Below are 25799 nucleotides of genomic sequence, written 5' to 3'. Positions count from 1 at the left end.
AGGTTTGTTGAAGGGAAGAGACACGGTCTCCAAGCGGGGCTCTCTGGAGGACAAGAGTGCTGCACGTCCACTTCCATGAGGAATATAAGGATTTGGAGATACTTACCTTTGGGAAATACTCACCTTTGGATATATGCACCTGTGGAAATACGTGTGGGACATTTGGAAGGACGTTTTGCTGGGTTGGCCACTAGCTGCAACGTGGAATACAGTAAGACTGGGGAAAAGTTATTTGAGCGAGGGAGAGTTATGATTTTGGATGTGGAAGAGACATCCCTGAACTGTTAACCCTTAAAGAGCCACCAGAGAACAGAATTGTGTTATACTTTCGTTAGTTTCCCAAGACCTTTAATAAAATCCTTGTTTTGATTGAACCTGGTCTCCTGGCACTACTTGAGCAATCCCGCTGAAAGCTGTGTAGCCTCTCGTGACGTCACAGGTGGTGGAGAATACAGGCAGCTCAAGCGTTAATAGTGCATGTCAGAGGAGGATACCGAAGGTTTGATCACCCAGTTTTCCAAGTTGGCCGTAGGCTCCCCGCCGACTGAAATGGAGGACATATTGAAAGCCCTTGTTGCTGGCCAGCAAGCCCAGATGCAAGCAAACGTGGCTCTCTTGGAGGAGCAAAAGAAAGCCAACCTTCTGAAGGCAGAGGAATTGCAGTTGCAGAGACAGAGGGTTGTCCAAAATACCCGCCCAATAAAGGCAAGTGACTTTATATCTAAGATGGGAGCTACCGATGACATTGAGGCATACCTGCATGCATTTGAGGCCACGGCCACTAGGGAAGCCTGGCCCAAGCAACAGTGGGTTGGTCTGTTAGCCCCCTTTCTAACCGGGGAATCGCTGAATGCTGTCCGGGACCTGGGCCCTGACCAGGTTACTGACTATGATGCCCTGAAGTCTGAGATCCTCAGCAGATATGGACTCACAAAGTTTGGTATGGCCCAGCGCTTTCACAGCTGGACCTTCCAACCAGACCAACCTCCTCGGGCGCAGATGCATGAACTTGTCCGAATCGCAAGGAAATGGCTGGATCCGCAGAGGAATACAGCAGCGGCGGTGGTGGAGGCCGTTGTGGTGGATCGTTACCTACGCGCCCTGCCTTATGAGGCAAAACGGTTCATCAGTCAACAGGCCTTGACCACGGCTGATCTGACCGTGGAAGCTGTGGAAAAGTACCAGGCCACAGCGGAGATGCTGAATGCTTCCCGAAAAGACCCCGGAGTGCGGCCCCACCACAAATGGGAAGAACCCGTCCAAAGGACCCCAAGGTCTCGAACCCAGCCACGTCAGGACTTATCCCGGCTCAGGGGAGCCAGAAACCAGGCGGGTCCAAGAAGAGTACACCAGGAGGGGGAAACTCGACAGTGTTACCGGTGTGGGGAGATGGGACATATCTCCTGGCAGTGTGGGAAACCAGCCGATGAACCTATGCCCACTGCGGAGTCCTCCAGCTCAGCACCCACACACCGTTTTGCCTCGCTCTTGGGAGTCGTAGATGGTGGCCCAGATCGACCCCCCACCTGCCCGGTAACTGTGAATCACCATGATGTGGAGGCCTTACTGGATTCTGGTAGCCGGGCCACCCTGGTGCGTAAGGATTTGGTGGGCCCAACGTGTCTGACCCCGGGAAAGTCCTCCCAGTTTCCTGTGTCCATGGGGACACCAGAGAATACCCCATTACTGAACTTACAATGACCAGCACACGGGGAACCATACACACGACGGCGGGGGGTGGTTGATTCCCTCCCCGTCCCTGTCCTAATTGGACGAGACTGCCCAGCCTTTTACCCACTCTGGAGAGAGTCTCAGGAGAGGATAACCCGAGTACCTCGAAACGGAGAGGCAAGACTCATCCTGGGAAGGCTCCGTGCAATCCTCCGAGTTACTCACTCCCGCCCGGGCTCTGATAGGGATGGCAGGTGCCCAGACCGACACAGAGACGGAGCTACAGAATCTGGACAAAGAACTGTCTGGTCTGAAGGGGACCGCTGAGAGGTATCGTTTGTTAAAGCAACAGTTAGACATGAAGACAGAAGAGTTAGATATCCTCCAGGCTAAACTCCAACAGAGCTCCTTCCCTAAGCAACAGGAGGAGCTGGAGAGGCTGCGCAGGACCATCGAGGAGTGTGAGGAGACCCTGCGCAGTAGTAAGGAGGTCCAGAAGAAGGCAGAGGAGAAGTACAAGGTGTTGGAGAACAAGATGAAGAATGCGGAGGCAGAGAGAGAGAAGGAACTGAAAGCTGCTCAACAGAAGCTAAACTCTGCTAAAACCAAGGCTGATGCGTTCAGTAAGAAACTCAAGGAGAGACAACAGGAGGCTGAGTCCCTGGTCCTAGAGTTGGAGGAGTTGAAGAGAGAGCAGTCTGGCAAGCACCACGGCAATGCGGACGCCCTCTCCCGGCGTGATGCCTTCTTCGCTGCCTTTACCCCGACGAGGACGTCGGTCCCGAGGAGGGGGATGTGTGATGTCACGAGAGGCTGTGTCCTGGAGGGACGTTACATCCCCTGAGATGGCTGCAAACCCAGACAGCTATGGCTCCATCTGCTGGTATGGTCGGGAACTCCAACCCTCTATGGCCAATCTTCCCACGCAGCTGAAACCAATCAGGAGCTGATGAGCTGAAGGTTTGTTGAAGGGAAGAGACACGGTCTCCAAGCGGGGCTCTCTGGAGGACAAGAGTGCTGCACGTCCACTTCCATGAGGAATATAAGGATTTGGAGATACTTACCTTTGGGAAATACTCACCTTTGGATATATGCACCTGTGGAAATACGTGTGGGACATTTGGAAGGACGTTTTGCTGGGTTGGCCACTAGCTGCAACGTGGAATACAGTAAGACTGGGGAAAAGTTATTTGAGCGAGGGAGAGTTATGATTTTGGATGTGGAAGAGACATCCCTGAACTGTTAACCCTTAAAGAGCCACCAGAGAACAGAATTGTGTTATACTTTCGTTAGTTTCCCAAGACCTTTAATAAAATCCTTGTTTTGATTGAACCTGGTCTCCTGGCACTACTTGAGCAATCCCGCTGAAAGCTGTGTAGCCTCTCGTGACGTCACAATATATATATATACTGTATAAAAATTTTTTTACTCAAATCCCCGGCAAGCCGGATTGTATGAGCTTGCGGGCCGAATGTTTAACCTTTTACTGCAGTGGGCTGAATCAGGGTCACACAGAGTGTTTCTTGGTAGTCTTAAACAAATCTACTTTGAAACAAAAGTATACACCTCACACACATGGTTATGGGCTTAAAAAAAGAAGACACCTGTACCATGTCAGATATAGAATTGAAATCTATTCAATTTTGAGTTTGCATCCCAATATTACACTTATACATCACAGAAGACTGAAATATAACAAAACTGTTTGACATAGAAACACCTGATTTTCGTCGTAAAAAAAAGAAAAAGAAAATGAATTATGAAATTAACATTCCACCCATGAGGCCAAAGAGGGCGCTTTTGGTCAATGACTGCAGGAAAGGGCTACCACACCTTGGTGTAAAGACTCTCAGTGTGTGTCCCAAATTGTACCTTATTCCTTTTATAGTGCACTATTTTGACCAGGGCCCATTTGGCATCACTTTAACTCTATACCTGAATCACTCTGTTTTTACTGAGTGTGTGAACAGAGGATTCTGATGATGAATCTATGGTTATTTAGCGGTCATTATTAATGAATGACCAACATGCAATAAGCAGCTAGTGGTAGATGTTAAGTTTGCAGAGTTTGTAAAATAATGAATGTGAACACCGGGGGCCAGTTTCCCGGATACAGAATAGTTTTTGTCCTGTACTAAAAAGCTAGATTCTCCATTGGCCATGTTTCTTAGTCCAAGACTAGCTTTAATCTGTGTCTGGGAAACCGATCCAGTATGAGTCCAGCTCTAATTCACCTCACTGAAAAGGAGCCAAATGTTTACCACTTCTGCACCAGACAAACAATTATAATCTTGGAGCAGTCTAAGGATAAAAAGATGTGACAACATGATTTATGGAATGGACTTCCCATTTTCACCTGTGGCAAAACCGGGAGAAATAGTGTTGCTATTGGACTGTCACCTGACCCAAACAAGACAAATACAAATGACTTGTAACACCCCAGGTGTAAAAGAGTAGTCTCACGTTCATTTATAATTTGGACCAAAGAAGTTGATTAACTAGGAAAAGTGTCACAATAGAGCCCAGGTGAAAGACTTACAGGAAAGATAGGAGGAGATGGGAGACCCACGCTTTCACTGGTACATGTATTCTGGTGGCAGTGGCTTAGACCGCCAGTAGGACACGCAAGTAAAAATATGTAATGAAATATCTCCACTGTCACTAACCTGTTCGTCACTAACCTGTTCCCTGAGCCTCTCCTGGTGGCCCATGATGGCCGAGGCATGGTGAGGGTACTTCTGCTTCAGGTGCTCCAGGAAGGCCTCCCGCTTCTTGTCCATGTCCGAGGGCTGCATGGCCAGGATCTCTCGGGAGCTGCGTGCCCCCCCTAACGTGTGCCTGCGGGGGACGGTGCGGCTGCCGTTACCTTTGGGGTCCTGGGTCCGGGTGGGGGTCCCATTCGTGGGGCCCTGCCTCCTGCTCAGGTGCTCGGAGTCCTCCAGGGAGGTTACCTTTAGGTTGCTTTTGGTTTGCTCTGGAGAGAGAGCGAGAGAGGCTGGGTCAACATACAGGTACTGTGGCACTATTCTATTGGTGTGTGTGGGTGCATGGTTTCTCCTGGGCCAAAACGGGGCTTGGGTGTGGCAGTGGGCAGGGTATTGGGCGCCCAAGAATGTACTACGCAGGAAAAAACAAGTGTGTGAGTGTGTGTGTGTGAGTGTGCGTGTCCTTAGGTGCATTCACAAACCCTTATGGTTATACACATGACTATAAAATTATAGCCTAAGTCAGAGACCTAACCCTAAACACCAGTGGACCAGCCAGATTGGGAAAGATCCAGGCTCCGTGCTCTAACTGAATTACATAATGACATTTTCAAATGTGGCTGAAGATGGCTGAAGATACACACAACCTGTAAAATCCATTATCAGCAGACTGATGCATGATCCCATTGTAGACATTGAGACATTATGGATGTTATGAAAACGCAGTCTAGACATAAAATACTGCATCTACAGATCAGACCTGGGTTCAAATACTATTTGAAATGATGCCAAATGCTTTATCTGGGTTTGATTGAGCTTGCCTGGGGCAATGGAACATCCCGAACAGACCTAGCCAACTGCTCTTGTTTAGTATACACAGTTTCATCTGGGGCTAAGCTGAAAACAGCATAATGTCTCAATGACAGCATCAGTAGAGAACTAAGCATCCAATAAAATAATGAGAGGCATTGTTCTGTTATATAATCATTTATCTGAGGGAATTCTCAATAAATCTAGCCATAGGAAACAACCTTCAAGCTTCATTGCATGAAGTATCATCAAATCATAAAGTGGGATATTGATATCTTCCAGGATAGGAAGCATCCAGTACTGCAGACTAGTCCCCATATGTGTCCCAAATTACATGCTATTCCCTATACAGTGGCCAACCCTGGTCAAAGAGTAGTGCACTATAAAGGGAATAGGGTGCCATTTAGGATGCAAGCCTCCACCTCATCACATATTCATGTTGTTGCTTATTTCAGTGATCGGAACTCCAGATTTCATGTGACAGAAACAATATCAGTGATGAAAACATTAAACTGAAGCAGCTGTTCACTTTAAACTCTCCCCGACATTCAAAAGCCTGGGCAAACATTCAAAATCTGTCTAGGAGAGAGACAAAACGTTATCCAGAGAATCTGTTTATATACAGACACTTGGGAAATGGAATCCTCATAGTGAACAGAAGTCGCTGACTACAGACATTCGTACGTCAAAGTCAATATTTTCAGGAGGAAATGTTATTCCTTCCAGTAGCACATTAGGATGTTTGAATAACGGCGGCGATCTTGACTTGGAATAACTCCATTCTCTAAAGGGATGTCCTGTCTTCCTCTCAACTGTGAACATTGATACATCATGAACTTCTAGGAAAAACAGAAACCATATGTCAAATTAAAAACATAAATATTGAAAACCATTCAACTCCATTATAACACATCAACATACTGTTAACTACCCAATATATCAACATGATATTCAATCTTAAAGAGGCAGTCCGGGATCTTAACCACTTACAAATTCGTAACATATTGTACGAATTTAATTTTTTAAAATAAATTACAAGGATGTTGTAGTATACAATTGTGCACAATTTCCGGGGTCCATTTTTGGCTCGTGAGGACTACTTTCAAAACTACTGGCTGAAATTATACAAAAGCTCTGGAGCATCACTTTAAGATACTAAAGAGATAATGAGAAACATTTCCTTCAGTTCAAGCTCTAAACACTCTATTATCTTGTTATAAATCAATCCATTCCTTGGGGCTGGGCATTAACACTACAAATCAATGAGGGAACCATTTTGGCTCAGGCTGGGCAGTGGATGTGTCCCAAATGGCACCGTATTCCCTTTATAGTGCACTACTTTTGACGACTATTTCACTACTTTATACAGTGTGCTATATAGGGAATATGCTATTTGGGATGTATCCAGCGTGTTTGTGACAGTGAGGGGCTTGCTGTGAGACTGAGAGCTATCCCATGGTGCCGTGTGCTGACACAGACTCTTTTTCCCCGCGCTGTAATTCTTCCAGGCTTTTGGTTCCCCATAGGGCTGGGGCGTGGAGGATAAGAGAGGAGGAGGAGAGGAAGAGAGGAGCGGTGGAGTGTGAAAACACAGGGAGAGAGTAATCAAGCATGCTGATCTGTTGGCTTGTTTCTCTACACTGCAGGTACAGCCATAATGTGTACTTGTCCAAGGTTAATGGGGAAAAATAAGGGTCTGGCTATATAATTATTGCTGTCTTATGTTTCCTCACCAAACAAAAGCACATGGGTGTAACATGACTTTCAGTTTCAGCATTGTATTTCAGTCGCTCCGCTTTGCTCCCACACAGTAGTGTTTCCTATCACATGGTGTTTTGGTCACCCAGTGTGAACACATACTCCATAATTTGCTAACACACACATAATATGCACAGACATTTACTGACTCTACACACACCCACTCACATACAATCATCATATATGCTGCTGCTACTCTGTTTATCATCCTCATGTCTAGTCACCTTACCCCTACACATATCTACCTCTATCGATCCAGTATCCCTGCACATTGTAAATGTGGTACTGGAATTGACCCTGTATATAGTACGTGTGTTTTTGTTCTACCTTGTTATTTTTAGTATTACATTGTTATTGATTGTTGGGGTTAGAGCTTGCAAGAAAGGCATTCCACTGTACGTGTGCATGTGACATTAAATCTTGAAACTTGAACACCAACAGAACTGATAACGTGCATTCACATGGATATTTCCACCCACACAACTCACAGTAAACTTTGTCTGGATCAGTTAAGCACTGTAAATGGGGGTATGATGTAGCTAGGAACATACCAGAAAAGCACTGCACTGCCGATGGATGGCTAATGAAAGATATCCCGCTGCCCTTACTCTTCTAGTTGAGTGTTGCAGCATGGCTGACGTACTTACAGGCCTATTTTTAACTCCTAAAAACAGTTTCTAAATCACTTAGCTATTGTATCTACACCGAACGCTACAGAAACGTTAAACTCTTTCAGTTTCAAGTTCCTTACCTTCAACAAGACTTGAACATTCTAGAATAGAATAGAATACATCCTCCTCTCCTATCTCTTCAATTCCTCCACTGCCTTTTTCCATTTTATCCCGCGAGTAACAAACTGGGACCGAAGAAAACGGGTCGGGAGAAATAGAAAAACAACACAGGCAACTGTTGACTTCCAAATTCCAGACAAGGCTCACGTGAAAAAGGGCCTTGAGATCCGCCCAGAACCACAGGGGTGACCAGTAGGGATTTAGAAAACAAACTCAATTCCAGGACACAGGAGGGACAGCAAGCACCTCTTCTCTGCCTCAGGCCAACCACTATTTGTGTAAGGTTGGGTATGTGCGCATGTGTATGTGAGAGGGAGAGAGAGTGTGCGTGTAAGTTGCCTCCTCTCTATAGCTATCTAAAATAGGTTACTGGCATCGTTCAGTTAGAGAGTGGGCCCCAGACCAACAGGTGTCTGACCCACTCTGTCTAACACACACACGGTCCTCTCTGGTCTTTGCCACTACACTATGTCTTATATGAGCTGACTCCTACTAAGCCATTCCCTCTGATCTCATAGGGAACCTGACAAAGACAGGCATCTGTCCAAATGGCACCCTAATCCCTTTATAGTACACTACTTTTGTCAAACGTAGTGCACTATAAAGAGAATAGGGTGTCATTTGAGATGTAACCAGGCATGTGCCATACTTCTGGTTTACAGCCAGTTTAAATTCATCGCACAAGGCTCTTAACTTATCTTTGCTCAGCTGCTTTTTAAGTGATCAGCTGCCATCATAAGTACAGCCATGAAAATGGTTTTGTAACATATGCCAAACATATACATAACCTAACAAAGCTGACCTGCTCAACCAGTATCCTAAGGGTTATGGAAATCAAAAATAATCGTCACATGAATGTTTATTTGTCTAAACGTGTGACTGTACTGTTGACTTGAAACATATCCTGTATGTTTGCTATACATGACTGCAAACATATGCCCAACATTTTGGGACTCGTGTGTGTGTGTGCATGTGAGTGTGTGCATGTAAGAGTGTGTGTGTGTGTGTGTGTGTGTGTGTGTGTGTGTGTGTGTGTGTGTGTGTGTGTGATTTCCACAGCAGTTTCAATATTTTTACAGTAAACGTGAGGAGATCAATGTGTAGTTTGTGGGCCATGTAATTGAAAGTGGAGGGGTCAGCACATGAACAAACAAAGTTGAGCCAGATGAAAGATAATGTCAAACACATGGAGAGAAGTGGTACTCCCACCCACTTACTCCCAGACAGCCATCAAACCATTGACCCAGAATCCCTATAGCATAGTATATACACTGAGTGTACAAAACATTAAGGACACCTTCCTAATATTGAGTTGCATCCCCCCCTTTTGCCTCAATTCGTCGGAGCATGGACTCTACAAGGTGTCGAAAGCATTCCACAGGGATGCTGGCCCATGTTGACTCCAATGCTTTCCACAGTTGTCCAGTTGGCTGGATGTCCTTTGGGTGGTGGACCATTCTTGACACACACAGGAAACTGTTGAGCATGAAAAACACAGCAGCGTTGCAGTTCTTGACACAAACCGGTGTGCCTGGCACCTACTACAATACCCCGTTCAAAGGCACTAAAATCTTTTGTCTTGCCCATTCACCCTCTGAATGGCACACATACACAATCCATGTCTCAATTGTCTCTACACTCATTGAAGTGGATTTAATAAGTGACATCAATAATGGATCATAGCTTTCACCTGGATTCACCTGGTCAGTCTATGTCATGGAAAGAGCAGGTGTTCCTAATGTTTCGTACACTCAGTGTATATGGTATGTCGGTACCTGAACCAGTCAGTTTCTGCTACTCAAATTCCAAACACTCAACCAACCTGCCCTTCTATACTCTGAACAAATAGCCAGATAGAAAATGACCCAGCAAGAGGAGGCGAAATATACAGACCAGTTAGCCAGAATCCCCATAGTATACATGTACGGTAAATTGGTACCTATTACCTAAACCACCCAACCAGTCAGTTTCTGCCACTCAAATTTCAAACAAGAAAACCTACCATACAACCCTACACTATAATCACTCACTCACTTACTCATTCACTCACTCACTCACTCAACCGAATAGACCCTATTGTGAACACCCAGACGGAAAATGACCATGTACTCTGAGAAGTCTTGAGAGGTGGCGGAAAGTGAAATGTGTCTACAGGCTAGTATCTAAAGAATGTCCTCTCTCCCATTTGCCAGTGTTAAGTAAATATTAGTCTCGGTCAAAAGAAGACATGCAACACTTGCGGCGTGACAGTGTGGGGCTGGTTAAGTGTAAGGTCCCGTGCTTTGTCGTCTCCAGTTACTCCATGTAAATATGGTCCCAAAAGGCACCATATCCTCCCTATATAGTTAGAAATAGTGCACTATATAGTGAACAGGTTGCCATTTGGGACGCATCCTTAGTCATTTATGGAGGAATGTATCAGGCACGACTCCCACTCTTCTGGTAAGACTTACCCATTAACATGAAACAAAGAGCTGCAGTGTGCTACAACAGAAAAGCCCACATAGGGCACTACTATGACCACGACAATCTGTACTCCCCTGTTGATATGGGATACACAATGTCCATTCTTACGTATTGAAAATGTTGGGCATAAGATCTGGACTATCACAGTTGTCGAAACCCAATCCAAAGGTATATGGATGTTTTTGTCTGTACCTTTTGGAAGAGAATTCTGTTCAAGACCTCCGTCTGATGGACACATGCACGCTAGCTTGTACACACGAATCTCACTCCCCTGCCTGTTACAATGGACTCACTAACTTAGCACATAAAAGTGATTTGTATTCTCGCCAGTCGCCTAATTTTAGACCATCTGATTCCTTCCATGTCCTTCACTAGAACTCATTACCTACCTCCTTCCCATGAGCAGCCTGTAAAAGGGGCACTGCCACCCCGCCAGGACTCTGCCATGAACAGGATGGGTAGTAGGCTACGGGTGCGTCCCAAATCCCAAAACCCGTATAATGCACTACTTTTGATCAGAGCTATGGGCCCTGGTCAAAAGTAGTGCACTTTATAGGAAATACAGGGTGCCATTTGAGACAGACACTGTGGAGGTCTCCTGCCACGTCTGACAGCTTACAGAGAGGCTGATTTCTACATTGAGAGGAAGCTGATTGCTGATCTAACGGATAAGGTCTTTTCCATGCTGGTCCTCCTAGCTCAGTGAAAAGCACCTATTAATGCTCTCACAATGCAGCCCGGTCACATTGTTCACACGCAACCTGACACACACACACACACACACACACACACACACACAGGAAACGTTTGGGCCCTCAACGTTTGGCCCCTTAGTATCTGTTTCACTTTGTGCATTCTCCTGTCGTAAAAACATTTCTGTACACGTCGACACTTCCAACTTTCACACACATTACAGTAACTAGGTCATTTTTGTTACTCTTGAGTATTTGTAGTAGGGCAATAACAAGGGTAAAGTCAAACAAATCTATAGGGGGATAGGATATGTAAACATGTAGAATTGTCATCTCTAGTTTCTGCTCTTTGACATAAGATAATAAATACTTTATTAATCCCCATTGCAGCATATACACATAGTCATTTAAAAAGACAATGAAGTAGTAGAATAACATCATAATAGAGAACATGCTCGCTCACATAATATTTTTCCAAAATAGGTGCTGGAACCTCGTTAGTAAACTTGCCATCCAATCACGTGGGAGCTGACTTTAACTTCTAGTCCCAGACAGACTAACTCATCACTTCTCTGTTTTGATTCGAGAGCGTCCAGGGGTTGACACCTCCTACTGAGCTCAATAGAACTGCTATGATTCATTCACAGACCAACATCCTCCTTGCCCTCCTCACTCTTAAGACTGAAATGAAAGAACACTCCTAACTTTAAGACTGAAGTTAAAACCCATCCAAACTTTAAGACTGAAGTTAAAAGCCCCTCCTAACTGTTAAGACTGAAGTTAAAACCCCTCTTAAGACTGAACTTATGCTATTACAGCACTGATACAACGTTATATGAGGCTATAATGCTCAAGAGCTCATTTCGTCCCATGGGGCCTCCATATGCAATCTACTAGGACATCTTAATCAATGGTGCAAGTATCCAGAACTGTTTGGTTTGACATGAATACTATTTATGCAGATGGCTGTTTCTCTCTGTCCTTAAATACCACTTAACTTGAGTTGCCTCTATCCCCCCTGACCCCTCTCTACCTCCCACTTCCTCCCTCCCTCAATTGCTCTTCCTCTGGCCCCAGTGAGTGTTTATGTGATCCATGTCTTTGGCAAGCCAATGGACAGTCTGTGCTCTGCACTAAACAGTGGTGGAGGTCTGTATGAAGCCATGGCTGTGCCATCTCCCTCTCACTAGCAGTATAATCCCAAACCTCCACCACACAGATAAACACATCTCATCTCCTCTCTGACTGCATCTGCCTCCTCTAGGGCTTTTCATTAAATGATAGTCTCCACCACCACAACTCAAACTCCATTTACTCTACAAGACACTCTCAGCATCCCGAATGGCACCCTATTCCCTAATTAGTGCACTACTTTTGACCAGGGCCTATTGGGCTCTGGTCAAAATTAGTGCACTAAATACACTGAGTGTACAAAACAATAAGGACACCGGTTCTTCCATGACATAGACTGACCAGGTGAATCCAGGTGAAAGCTATGATCCCTTACTGATGTCACTTGTTAAATCCACTTCAATCAGTGTAGATGAAGGGGAGGAGACAGGTTAAAGAAGGATTTTTAAGCCTTGAGACAATTGAGACATGGATTGTGTATGTGTGCTATTCAGAAGGGTGAATGGGCAAAAAAAATATTTAAGTGCCTTTGAAAGGGATATGGTTGTAGGTGCCAGGCTCGCCGGTTTGTGTCAAGAACTGCAACGCTGCCGGGTTTTTCACGCTCAACAGTTTCCTGTGTGTATCAAGAATGGTCCACCGCCCAAAGGAAATCCAGCCAATTTGACACAACTGTGGGAAGCAACATGTGCCAGCATTCCTGTGGAAAACTTTTGACACCTTGTAGAGTCCATGCCCTGACAAATTGAGGCTGTTCTGAGGGCAAAAGTGGGTGTGCAACTCAATATTAGGAAGGTGTCCTTAATGTTTTGTACACTCAGTGTATATGTACACTCTCAGCCCTTCAGTCGAAACAGAAGGCTAATTATGCAATTCTACAATAAGATGCCTGAGAATCAGAGAGAGAACACAGCCCTGACTGACCAGAGTTTCCTGTCTTCAATAAACAGACAGAGACATGTCTGCCAACCTGGATGGGCCGGGTACCAAAAGAGAGGAGCTAGATATGATATGAACCACTATGATAGCCAGACTGCGTGTGTGTGTGTGTGTGTGTGTGTTTGTGAGTGCGTGCATGCGTGTGTGTGAGAAATAGATAGAGAGAGGAGACAGAGAGATAAAGAAAGACAGAAAGAGATAGATAGAAGAGTAGTTGAGGAAAAGTATATAACTAATTTGCCTCTCTGTAACCCTGTAAGTGAAAATACTTTTTAACACAAAGCCGTCATATTCCAGTGAGTACTTCAACTAAACAAATTATGCATTTTACTTGATTTTATTGCTGCTCGATGGAATGGAATTGCTCATTTTGAGTTGGTACACCTGTGTGTCTTTAACTCGACCGCAAACTCAATATCCTCCCAATGGAACAGGCCAATAAAGTCGCACAAACCAGTTTTATTTCCTCTGTGACAGAGGCCCTGCTAGCCAATAAGCCTGATCCTCTGTGTGTGGCAGAGGCCCTACTGGCCAATAAGCCTGATCCTCTGTCATTATGAAAACAGATCATACTTTAGATTTGACTCAAATGAAGGTGATTCAGCTAAAAAGAAACAGTCCAGATCTCAACAAATCGCTTAGTAGATTTAATTTGTCCTCTCTCTCTCTCTCTCTCTCTCTCTCTCTCTCTCTCTCTCTCTCTCTCTCTCTCTCCTCTCCCTCTCTCTCTCCCTCTCTCCCTCTCTCTCTCCCTCCCTCCCTCCCTCCCTCCCTCCCTCCCTCCTTCCTGTTCCTGCAATTCAAGTTTGGAGACAAACAGAGGGTCCAAACAGCTCTGATGTTGGCTCTGTCAGTACTAATGAATGCTTCCCGATGGCTTTGTAGATTAATAGAACCACCGGTACAGCTCTCTCTGTTATTGCCTAGCTCCACTGAACATCATCAACCCACATTGTTTGTCTGCTGAACGCTGACACAATGTGCTGCTGGAGTACCCTGAGACATCAGTCAACTCCCCTTCTACCCTCCTTCAGTAAACATCCATCCATCATTCCGTTTGTGTGTATGTGAGGTTGACTAACAGGTGACAAATGCACACTCCGGGGTGAAGCTTCCCCACCCTCACTCCTAACTTTTACCATTAGTGGGGGGAAATGCAAAACTGACCCAAGATCAGCATCTAGAGGCACTTCACCCTACTCCTGCACATTTGAAGTTGACATACACTCCCTTGAACACTTGGCTAGTCCATTCTCATGTCCATGTTCTACAGCAGGGGGCGCTGTTTGCTACAATCTAATTATACAGTTAGAGTCGTGTTGAAAAATAAGATAAAACGTGATCACAAAAGTGGAGAGAGAGAGAGTGTGTAGTGTGGGGGGCCTGAAATTGGACAAAGTGCTTATATTGCTCTTCCTCACACAGTAATAATCTCAGAACACCTATGTGTAAGTCTGAAAATGGGCGCATGTGTGTACCAACAACCTCCCTTTCACTGTAATTCTCTCTGCTCAGCCATGGGTGGACTAACTCAACCCAACCCAACCCTTGCCTCAGGCCCTCCCTAACACAGCCCAGTCCAGACATCTGCTGGTCTCCATCCCTGCCCACCATCGATCTCTCATCGGACAGGCCCACAGCATCCTGAGGGGAGGAGAGAAGGAGGGGACGAGAGGAAGAGAGGAGGAGAGGAGGAGAGAGGCACCACCTGACATCAGATGTGTCTGGGACGTCCTGCCAGGAGCGAGAGAGTGGGGAGCACCTCTCACTCTCTTCCCCGGATTTCCTCCCCTCTCTGTCCCTCTCCTTCCCTGGCTAGGAGAGTCGTTCCTGGGGCTGTGAGTCACTCAAGGCTGGGCCCTGGCCTACAGACGTCCAGAGCAACCACTAACATAGCAAAGAAGCTGCCTCACTGAGTATTACTGCATATGAAATTGATATTATCCCCTCCTCTGCATGTACAGTTGAAGTCGGAAGTTTACATACACCTTAGCCAAATACATTTAAACTCAGTTTTTCACAATTCCTGACATTTAATCCTAGTAAAATATCCCTGTTTTAGGTCATTTAGGATCACCACTTTATTTTAAGAATGTGAAATATCAGAATAATAGTAGAGAGAATGATTTATTTAAGCTTTTATTTCTTTCATCACATTCCCAGTGGGTCAGAAGTTTACATACACTCAATTAGTATTTGGTAGCATTGCCTTTAAATTGTTTAAGTTGGGTCAAATGTTTCGGGTAGCCTTCCACAAGCTTCCCACAATAAGTTGGGTGAATTTTGGCCCATTCCTCCTGACAGAGCTGGTGTAACTGAGTCAGGTTTGTAGGCCTCCTTTTTCAGTTCTGCCCACACATTTTCAATAGGATTGAGGTCAGGGCTTTGTGATGGCCACTCCAGTACCTTGACTTTATTGTCCTTAAGCCATTTTGCCACAACTTTGGAAGTATACTTGGGGTCATTGTCGATTTGGAAGGCCCATTTGCGACCAAGCTTTAACTTCCTGACTGATGTCTTGGATGTTGCTTCAATATATCCACATAATTTTCCTTCCTCATGATGCCATCTATTTTGTGAAGTGCACCAGTCCCTCCTGCAGCAAAGCACCCCCACAGCATGATGCTGCCACCCCCGTGCTTCACGGTTGGGATGGTGTTCTTCGGCTTGCAACCGTTCCCCTTTTTCCTTCAAACATAACAATGGTCATTATGGCCAAACAGTTATATTTTTGTTTTATCAGACCAGAGGACATTCCTCCAAAAAGTACAATCTTTGTCCCCATGTGCAGTTGTAAACCGTAGTCTGGCTTTTTTATGGCGGTTTTGGAGCAGTGGCTTCTTCCTTGCTGAGCGGCCTTTCAGGTTATGTCGATATAGGACTAGTTTTACTGTGGATATAGATACTTTTGAACCTGTTTCCTCCAGCATTTTCACAAGGTCCTTTGCTGTTGTTCTGGGATTGATTTGCACTTTTTGCACCAAAGTATGTTCATCTCTTGGAGACAGAACACGTCTCCTTCCTGAGCGGTATGACGGCTGCATGGTCCCATGGTGTTTATACTTGCGTACTATTGTTTGTACAGATGAACATGGTACCTTCAGGCGTTTGGAAATTGCTCCCAAGGATGAACCAGACTTGTGGAGGTCTACAATTTTTTTTCTGAGGTCTTGGCTGATTTCTTTTGATTTTCCCATGATGTCAAGCAAAGAGGTACTGAGTTTATGCCTTGAAATACATCCACATGTACACCTCCAATTGACTCAAATTATGTCAATTAGCCTATCAGAAGATTCTAAAGCCATGACATCATTTTCTGGAATTTTCTAAGCTGTTTAAAGGCACAGTCAACTTAGTGTATGTAAACCTCTGACCCACTAGAATTGTGATACAGTGAATTATAAGTGAAATAATCTGCCTGTAAACAATTGTTGGAAAAAGTACTTGTGTCATGCACAAAGTAGACTATAGTAACCGTCTTGCCAAAACGATAGTTTGTTAACAAGAAATTTGTGGAGTGGTTGAAAAACGAGTTTTAATGACTCCAACCTAAGTGTATGTAAACTTCCGACTTCAACTGTATCGCTGAGACTGAGCACTATATATGAAGTATCAGAGGAGTGGGATTTCATACCCACTAAATGGACAGATTTCAAGATCATGTCCATGACTTGGGTCATTGTAGTTAAACATCATGGTGGGAGGCTTAAAGGTCCAATGCAGCCGTTTTTATCTCAATATCAAATAATTTTAAGTACCTTACTGTGATTGTTTTCAGTTAAAATCGTAAAAAAGAAACAAAAATAGCTTCATAGCAAAGAGCAATTTCTCAAGCAAGACTTTTGCTAGGACTGTCTGGGAGTGGTCTGATTGGGGAGGGGAAAACGGAAAACTAGCTGTTATTGGCAGAGAGGTTTGGAACTCTCTTTCTTATTGGTCTATTAACTAATTTAATGCCTGGTGATGTCACCAGCCAGGCCAAAACTCCATCCCACCAAAACAACATTTCAAACAGCTCTTACACTAAAAACCTAATAGTGTGGAAATATATATAAAACACAGGAAAATTACATTTTTGACTGAACTGGGCCTTTAACTGGGCTTTTAAGACTGTAATAATTAATTACAAACTAATCAATAACTGCTTACATTACAGGGAACTGCATGCTCACATACTGTATACAGCTCTAGAGAACAAATAGAGCGAGAGTGTAAGTCATTGATCTGTCTATCAGTCCATCTGAGTGATAAGGAGAACAGTCAGAACCTTAGACAGTTGAGGAACCTCAGTAACTGCCTATGATGTCTTCAAATTTAAAATTGAATCCACTGTACTGTATTCCTTGTCCCTGCTGATGCCTGACAAGTAATGCTAGCCTAATATCCCCAGAGAAGCCAATCATTTAGTGAGATCTTGGACTTAAAACACTTCACTACCAAGCCATGTGTCACAGCCAAGTAGTCCACAGAGGTCCACTGAGGCTGAGCCAGAAGTATTAAGTCAACAATCATAACATTATAAAAAGGTTTCCTATTGCAGACGTGTTTGTTCTTGGTGATAACATCCCCCCCCCCCACCCACTCTCTCTCTCTTTCAATTCAATTCAATTGAAGGGCTTTATTGGCGTGGGAAACATATGTTTACATTGCCAAAGCAAGTGAAATAGATAATAAACAAAAGTGAAATAAACAACAAAAAAACGTACAGTAAACATTACAGTAAAGAATAAAGACATTTCAAATGTCATATTATGTGCAAATAGTTAAAGTACAAAAGGGAAAATAAATAAACATGGGTTTTATTTACAATAGTGTTTGTTCTTCACTGGTTGCCCTTTTCTTGAGGCAACAGGTCACAAATCTTGCTGCTGTGACGGCACACTGTGTCACGATCGTCTGACGAATGAGACCAAAGCGCAGCGCGTTGAGTGAACATGACTTTATTAAATTAAAGTACTCAATGCCAAAACAACAAACAATGACGATACGTGAAGTCCACAGTGACAAAGACTGAATACGGAACAAAAACCCACAACACTAAGGTGAACACTGACAGTTTAAATATGGCTCCCAATCAGAGATAACGAGCCGACAGCTGACACTCGTTACCACTGATTGGGAGTCACACGACCAAACAAGGAAACCCAAACAAATACAACACAACCAATACCACACACAACCAAATGAACACACCCTGGCTCAAAATACACAGTCCCGGAGCCAGAGCGTGACAGTACCCCCTAAAGGCGCGGACTGCGACCGCCTCAAAAACCCCCAAACGGGGGAGGGCTGGGTGGGCATTACTCCTCGGAGGCGGCTCCGGCTCCGGCCTTGACCACCACCCTACTACAATCCCCCCGTAGTGCCCCCAGTCCGATCTGACCCAGTTAGCTGGATCAGGACTGCCGACGCGCACCCCTGGCTTGGCGCGTGAGGCAGGAATGGACCGGACCTGGCAGACGATACGCACCCCTAGGCTTGATGCGTGGAGCCGGAACGGGCCTCACCAGGCTGACGACTCGCATCCCTGGCTTGGTGCGAGTAGCAGGAGTGGGCTGGATCAGGCTGACGGCTCGCACCCTTGGCTTGGTGCGAGTAGCAGGACGAGCTGAACCAGGCTGACGACTCGCCTCCTGGCTTGGTGCGAGTAGCAGGAATGGGCTGGATCAGGCTGACGGCTCGCACCCTTGGCTTGGTGCGAGTAGCAGGGACGAGCTGAACCAGGCTGACGACTCGCACCCTTGGCTTGGTGCGAGTAGCAGGAACGGGCTGAACCAGGCTGACGACTCGCACCCTTGGCTTGGTGCGAGTAGCAGGAACGGGCTGGACCAGGCCGACCCGACTGCACTCCTGGCTTGGTGCGAGTAGCAGGAACAGGCTGGATCCGGCTGACGACTCGCACCCTTGGCTTGGTGCGAGTAGCAGGAACAGGCCGGGCTGGGCTGACGACGCACACCGTAGGTTTTGTGCGTGGAGCAGGAACAGGCCGGGCTGGGCTGGCGACGCACCCCGTAGGCTTTGTGCGTAGAGCAGGAACAGGCCGGGCTGGACTGGCGACGCACACCGTAGGTTTAGTGCGTGGAGCAGGAACAGGCCGGGCTGGGCTGGCGACGCACACCGTAGGCTTTGTGCGTAGAGCAGGGACAGGCCGGGCTGGGCTGGCAACGCACCCCGTAGGCTTTGTGCGTAGAGCAGGAACAGGCCGGGCTGGGCTGGCAACGCGCACCATTAACTTAGTGCGTGGAGCAGGAACAGGCCTCACCGGACTGTGGAGACGGATAGGAGACCTGGAATGAAGAGCGGCCACAACCCGTCCCGGCTGAATGCCTACCTTCACACACTCTGTGTGAGGCATCCGCACAGGACGTACAGGGCTGTGTACCCGTACCGACATGACCGCACGTGATACTGGAGCAGGATATCCGGGACCGCGGAGAGGCATAGGAGACCACGAGCGTTGAGCCGGCACACTCCGTCCTGGCTGCATACCCCCCTTCGCACGACACGTGCGGGGTGCTCGCACAGGACGCACAGGACTGTGCCGGACCACTCGTGGCACCGTGACGCTGCTCCGCATACCGCGGAACCTGCCCCGTCCCCATGCTGCCATGCCTGAGTACGGGAAGTTGGTTCCGCTCTCCATCCCGGCCTCGCCAACCTGCCTTCTGGCCCCCAAAACCCGGTGGCCTCCTCTCCAACTTGCCCTGTGGCAGCCTCCTGCTGCCCAGCCGCCCAAGCCATGTGCCCCCCAAAAAAATTTCTTGGGGTTGCCTCTCGTCCTTCCGACGATGGCCCTGCTGACGCCGTTGCTCCTCTCTCGCCAGGGCCTTGATCCTCCCCCAAGGTCCCTTGCCCCCGAGCATGTCCTCCCAGGACCACGATTTGCCCACCTGGGCCATCGCCAGCCTCTCTATCTCCTTACCCGGCGCTTCCTCCCATGTCCAGTCTCCTTGCTCCTGGACACGCTGCTTGGTCCTTCTTTGGTGGGTTTTTCTGTCACGATCGTCTGACGAATGAGACCAAAGCGCAGCGCGTTGAGTGAACATGACTTTATTAAATTAAAGTACTCAATGCCAAAACAACAAACAATGACGATACGTGAAGTCCACAGTGACAAAGACTGAATACGGAACAAAAACCCACAACACTAAGGTGAACACTGACAGTTTAAATATGGCTCCCAATCAGAGATAACGAGCCGACAGCTGACACTCGTTACCACTGATTGGGAGTCACACGACCAAACAAGGAAACCCAAACAAATACAACACAACCAATACCACACACAACCAAATGAACACACCCTGGCTCAAAATACACAGTCCCGGAGCCAGAGCGTGACACACTGTGCTATTTCACCCAATAGATATGGGAGTTTATGAAAATTGGGTTTGTTTTCAAATTCTTTGTGGGTCTGTGTAATCTGAGGGAAATATGTGTCTCTAATATGGTCATACTGTCACACTCTGGCTCCAGGACTTGTGTATTTGAGCCAGGGTGTATGTTGTTTTGTTGGGTTTTGGGTGATTGTTTATGTTTGCATGTCTGTCACGTTTATTTCTAGGTTGGGAGTTCTGGGTGTCTATTTCTAGGTCGTTGATTGGTGTCGTGTGACTCCCAATCGGAGGTAACGAGTGTCAGCTGTCGGCTCGTTATCTCTGATTGGGAGCCATATTTAAACTGTTGTGTTTCACTGTTTGTTTGTGGGTTTTTGTTCCATGTTTCTGTCAGTGTTACAGAGGACTTCACTATCGTCATTTGTTGTTTTTTCGTGGTTGCTTTATTTAATAAAGTCATTATGTTCACTCCACGCGCTGCGTATTGGTCCGCTTCTTCAGACGATCGTGACAGAAAAACCCACCATAAAAGGACCAAGCAGCGTGTCAAGCGGCAACAGGATCCACCTACACAGGATTTATATCCACCCATAAAGGATTCATGGACATGGGAGGAGATACTGGATGGTAAGGGTCCTTGGGCACAACCGGGAGAATATCGCCTCCCTCGTGAAGAGCTGGAGGCAGCTAAAGCCGAGAGGAGGCGATTGAGGAGGCAGCACGGAGGCAAGGCTGGAAGCCCGGGAGTACTACCCAAAAAATGTTTTGGGGGGCACATGGCTTGGGCGCCTGGGCAGCAGGAGGCTGCCACAGGGAGATGTGGAGAGAAGGCTATCGGATTACGGGAGCCATTGGCGAGTAGAGGGAGGGAAGTTGTTGTCGCACGGCATGAGAGACTGAAGTGTGTTACCAGTCCGGTCCGGCCCGTTCCTGATCCCCAGTTAAGGCCAGTGGTGTGTGTTCCCGGTGCGGACCGGCCTGTTCCTGCTCCACGCACGTATCCTACGGGTGCGTCACCAGCCCAGCCCGGCCTGTTCCTTCAGAGCCGTCCGCCAGACCGGAGCCGCTAGAGCCTTCCGCCAGACAGAATCATACACCTGCTATGGAATCAGCAGGAGCCGACGCAGCCTATGCTGGACTGGAGGCTCGGAGTTCGTGACCGGCAGGAGCGGCTCATGCGGATGGGAGCCGTCCTGCTGGAGGTGATGACTGCAATCCGAGGCTGGGGTCCGCCTCCACCGCTAGCCGCCCAGCCAGCACCATCAGCCAGCCATGAGCAGCCAGACCCGTCAGCCAGCCATGAGCAGCCAGATCCGTCAGCCAGCCATGAGCAGCCAGATCCGTCAGCCAGCCGCGAGCAGCCAGATCCGTCAGCCCGCCACGAGCAGCCAGATCCGTCAGCTAGCCATGAGCAGCCAGATCCGTCAGCCAGCCATGAGCAGCCAGATCCGTCAGCCAGCCATGAGCAGCCAGATCTGTCAGCCAGCCATGAGCAGCCAGATCTGTCAACCAGCCATGAGCAGCCAGATCCGTCAGCCAGCCATGAGCAGCCAGATCCGTCAGCCAGCCATGAGCAGCCAGATCCGTCAGCTAGCCGCGAGCAGCCAGATCCGTCAGCCAGCCATGAGCAGCCAGAGCCGTCAGCCAGCCATGAGCAGCCAGACCCGTCAGCCAGCCAGGATCCGCCAGAGCCGTCTAGCCAGGATCCGCCAGAGCCGTCTAGCCAGGATCCGCCAGAGCCGTCCAGCCAGGATCTGCCAGAGCCGTCCCAGCCAGGATCCGCCAGAGCCGTCCAGCAAGGATCCGCCAGAGCCGTCCAGCCAGGATCCGCTAGAGCCGTCCAGCCAGGATCTGCCAGAGCTGTCCAGCCAGGATCCGCCAGCCAGCCAGGATCCGCCAGAGCCAGCCAGCCAGGATCCGCCAGAGCCGTCCAGCCAGGATCCGCCAGAGCCGTCCAGCCGGGATCCGCCAGAGCCGTCCAGCCGGGATCCGCCAGAGCCGTCCAGCCGGGATCCGCCAGAGCCGACCAGCCAGGAGCCACCAGAGCCGTCCAGCCAGGATCCGCCAGAGCCGTCCAGCCAGGATCTGCCAGAGCTGTCCAGCCAGGATCCGCCAGAGCCGTCCAGCCAGGATCCGCCAGAGCCGTCCAGCCAGGATCCGCCAGAGCCGTCCAGCCAGGATCCGCCAGAGTCGTCCAGCCAGGACCCGCCAGAGCCGTCCAGCCGGGATCCGCCAGTGCCGTCCAGCCGGGATCCGCCAGAGCCGTCCAGCCGGGATCCGCCAGAGCCGTCCAGCCGGGATCCGCCAGAGCCGTCCAGCCGGGATCCGCCAGAGCCGACCAGCCAGGAGCCACCAGAGCCGTCCAGCCAGTATCCGCCATTCAGCCTGGTACTGCCCCTTAGTCCGGTACTGCCCCTTAGTCCGGTACTGCCCCTTAGTCCGGTGCTGCCCCTTAGTCCGGTGCCGCCCCTTAGTCCGGTGCCGCCCCTTAACCCAGTGGGGTTTAGTTGGGGGGTGGTCATGTGGAGGAGGCTAGGGAAGCGGGTGGTGACTAAGGTGGGATGGGGACCACGACCAGGGGCAGAACCGCCACCGTGGACAGACGCCCACCCAGACCCTCCCCTAGACTGTATGCTGGTGCGCCCGGAGTTCGCACCTTTAGGGGGGGGTACTGTCACACTCTGGCTCCAGGACTTGTGTATTTGAGCCAGGGTGTATGTTGTTTTGTTGGGTTTGGGTGATTGTTTATGTTTGCATGTCTGTCACGTTTATTTCTAGGTTGGGAGTTCTGGGTGTCTATTTCTAGGTCGTTGATTGGTGTCGTGTGACTCCCAATCGGAGGTAACGAGTGTCAGCTGTCGGCTCGTTATCTCTGATTGGGAGCCATATTTAAACTGTTGTGTTTCACTGTTTGTTTGTGGGTTTTTGTTCCATGTTTCTGTCAGTGTTACAGAGGACTTCACTATCGTCATTTGTTGTTTTTTCGTGGTTGCTTTATTTAATAAAGTCATTATGTTCACTCCACGCGCTGCGTATTGGTCCGCTTCCTCAGACGATCGTGACACATACATTTGGCAGGCTCAGTTTACACCTCATTTTGTGGGCAGTGTGCACATAACCTGTCCTCTCTTGAGAGCCAGGTCTGCCTATGGCAGCCTTTCTCAATAGCAGGGCTATGCTCAATGAGTCTGTACATTTTCAAATCAAATCAAATCAAATCCAATATTAATTGTCACATGCGCCAAATACAACAGGTGCAGACCTTACAGTGAAATGCTTAACCAACAATGCAGTTTTAAGAAAAATAAGTGTTAAGTAAAAAATAGATAAGTAAGACATTTTTACAAAATAATTAAAGAGCAGCAGTAAAATAACAGTAGCAAGGCTACATACAGGGGTTACCGGTACAGAGTCAATGTGCGGGGGCACCGGTTACATTTACATTTACATTTACGTCATTTAGCAGACGCTCTTATCCAGAGCGACTTACAAATTGGTGCATTCACCTTATAGCCAGTGGGATAACCACTTTACAATTATTTTTATTTACATTTTGGGGGGTGGGGTAAGGGGGGGTAGAAGGATTACTTTATCCCATCCCAGGTATTCCTTAAAGAGGTGGGGTTTCAAGTGTCTCCGGAAGGTGGTGAGTGACTCCGCTGTCCTGGCTTCGTGAGGGAGCTTGTTCCACCATTGGGGTGCCAGAGCAGCGAACAGTTTTGACTGGGCTGAGCGGGAACTGTGCTTCCGCAGAGGTAGGGGGGCCAGCAGGCCAGAGGTGGATGAACGCAATGCCCTCGTTTGGGTGTAGGGACTGATCAGAGCCTGAAGGTACGGAGGTGCCGTTCCCCTCTCAGCTCCATGGTCTTGTAGCAGATGCGAGCTTCAACTGGAAGTCAGTGGAGTGTGCGGAGGAGCGGGATGACGTGAGAGAACTTGGGAAGGTTGAACACCAGACGGGCTGCGGCATTCTGGATGAGTTGTAGGGGTTTAATGGCACAGGCAGGGAGCCCAGCCAACAGCGAGTTGCAGTAATCCAGACGGGAGATGACAAGTGCCTGGATTAGGACCTGTGCCGCTTCCTGTGTAAGGCAGGGTCGTACTCTCCGAATGTTGTAAAGCATGAACCTACAGGATCGGGTCACCGCCTTGATGTTAGCGGAGAACGACAGGGTGTTGTCCAGGGTCACGCCAAGGCTCTTTGCACTCTGGGAGGAGGACGCAATGGAGTTGTCAACCGTGATGGCGAGATCATGGAACGGGCAGTCCTTCCCCGGGAGGAAGAGCAGCTCCGTCTAGTCGAGGTAATTGAGGTAATATGTACATGTAGGTAGAGTTAAAGTGAATATGCATAGATAATAAACCGATGCAAATAGTCCGGGTAGCCATTTGATTAGCTGTTCAGGAGTCCTATGGCTTGGGGGTAGAAGCTGTTAAGAAGCTTTTTGGACCTAGACTTGGCGCTCCGGTACCGCTTACCGTGCGTTAGCAGAGAGAACAGTCTATGACTAGGGTGGCTGAAGTCTTTGACAATTTTTAGGGCCTGCCTCTGACACCGCCTGGTATAGAGGTCCTGGATGGCAGGAAGCTTGGCCCCAGTGATGCACTGGGCCGTAAGTACTACCCTCTGTAGTGCCTTGCGGTAGGAGGCTGAGCAGTTGCCATATCAGGCAGTGATGCAACCAGTCAGGATGCTCTCGATGGTGCAGCTGTATAACTTTTTGACGATCTGAGGACCCATGATGTGTTGTTACCTACCCTTACCACCTGGGGGCGGCCCATCAGGAAGTCCAGGATCCAGTTGCAGAGGGAGGTGTTTAGTCCCAGGGTCCTTAGCTTAGTGATGAGCTTTGAGGGCACTGTGGTGTTGAACACTGAGCTGTAGTCAATGAATAGCATTCTCATGTAGGTGTTCCTTTTGTCCAGGTGGGAAAGGGCAGTGTGGAGTGCAATAGAGATTGCATCATCTGTGGATCTGTTGGGGCAGTATGCAAATTGGAGTGGGTTTAGGGTTTCTGGGATAATGGTGTTGATGTGAGCCATGACCAGCCTTTCAAAGCACTTGATGGCTACAGAGGTGAGTGCTACGGGTCGGTAGTCATTTAGGCAGGTTACCTTAGTGTTCTTGGGCACAGGGACTATGGCGGTGTGCTTGAAACATGTTGGTATCACAGACTCAGTCAGGGACAGGTTGAAAATGTCAGTGAAGACACTTGCCAGTCGGTCAGCGCATGCTCGCAGTACCCATCCTGGTAATCCGTCTGGCCCTGCGTCCTTATGAATGTTGAACTGTTTAAAGGTGGGAGGAGAGCGTGATCACACAGTCATCCGGAACAGCTGATGCTCTCATGCTGCTTCAGTGTTGCTTGCCTCGAAGCAAGCATAGAAGTAATTTAGCTCGTCTGATAGGCTCGTGTCAATTGGCAGCTCACGGCTGTGCTTCCCTTAAGCTTTCCTTATGTTTGGGGCAGTCACAGTGGTGAGGTATTCTGCCACTGT

General features: G+C 48.0%; 1 protein-coding gene across 3 annotated transcripts in view; it reads right to left on the bottom strand.

The window, feature by feature from the left end:
* The window catches only part of LOC121550002 (sickle tail protein homolog), a 186129-nt gene that overhangs the window by 84315 nt on the left and 76015 nt on the right, over positions 1–25799 (bottom strand). For all 3 annotated transcript variants that reach the window (XM_041862049.2, XM_045210541.1, XM_045210542.1), the window contains one exon: positions 4338–4645. In XM_041862049.2, the coding sequence (XP_041717983.2) occupies positions 4338–4645 (308 nt within the window). The remainder of the gene's footprint in view (positions 1–4337; positions 4646–25799) is intronic.

Source organism: Coregonus clupeaformis, chromosome 34 (genome assembly GCF_020615455.1).
Source record: "Coregonus clupeaformis isolate EN_2021a chromosome 34, ASM2061545v1, whole genome shotgun sequence".
In the NCBI taxonomy this organism is placed as follows: Eukaryota; Metazoa; Chordata; class Actinopteri; order Salmoniformes; family Salmonidae; genus Coregonus; species Coregonus clupeaformis.
The sequence above is the reverse complement of the archived record's forward strand: the minus strand, read 5'-3'. Positions and strand labels throughout refer to the sequence as shown.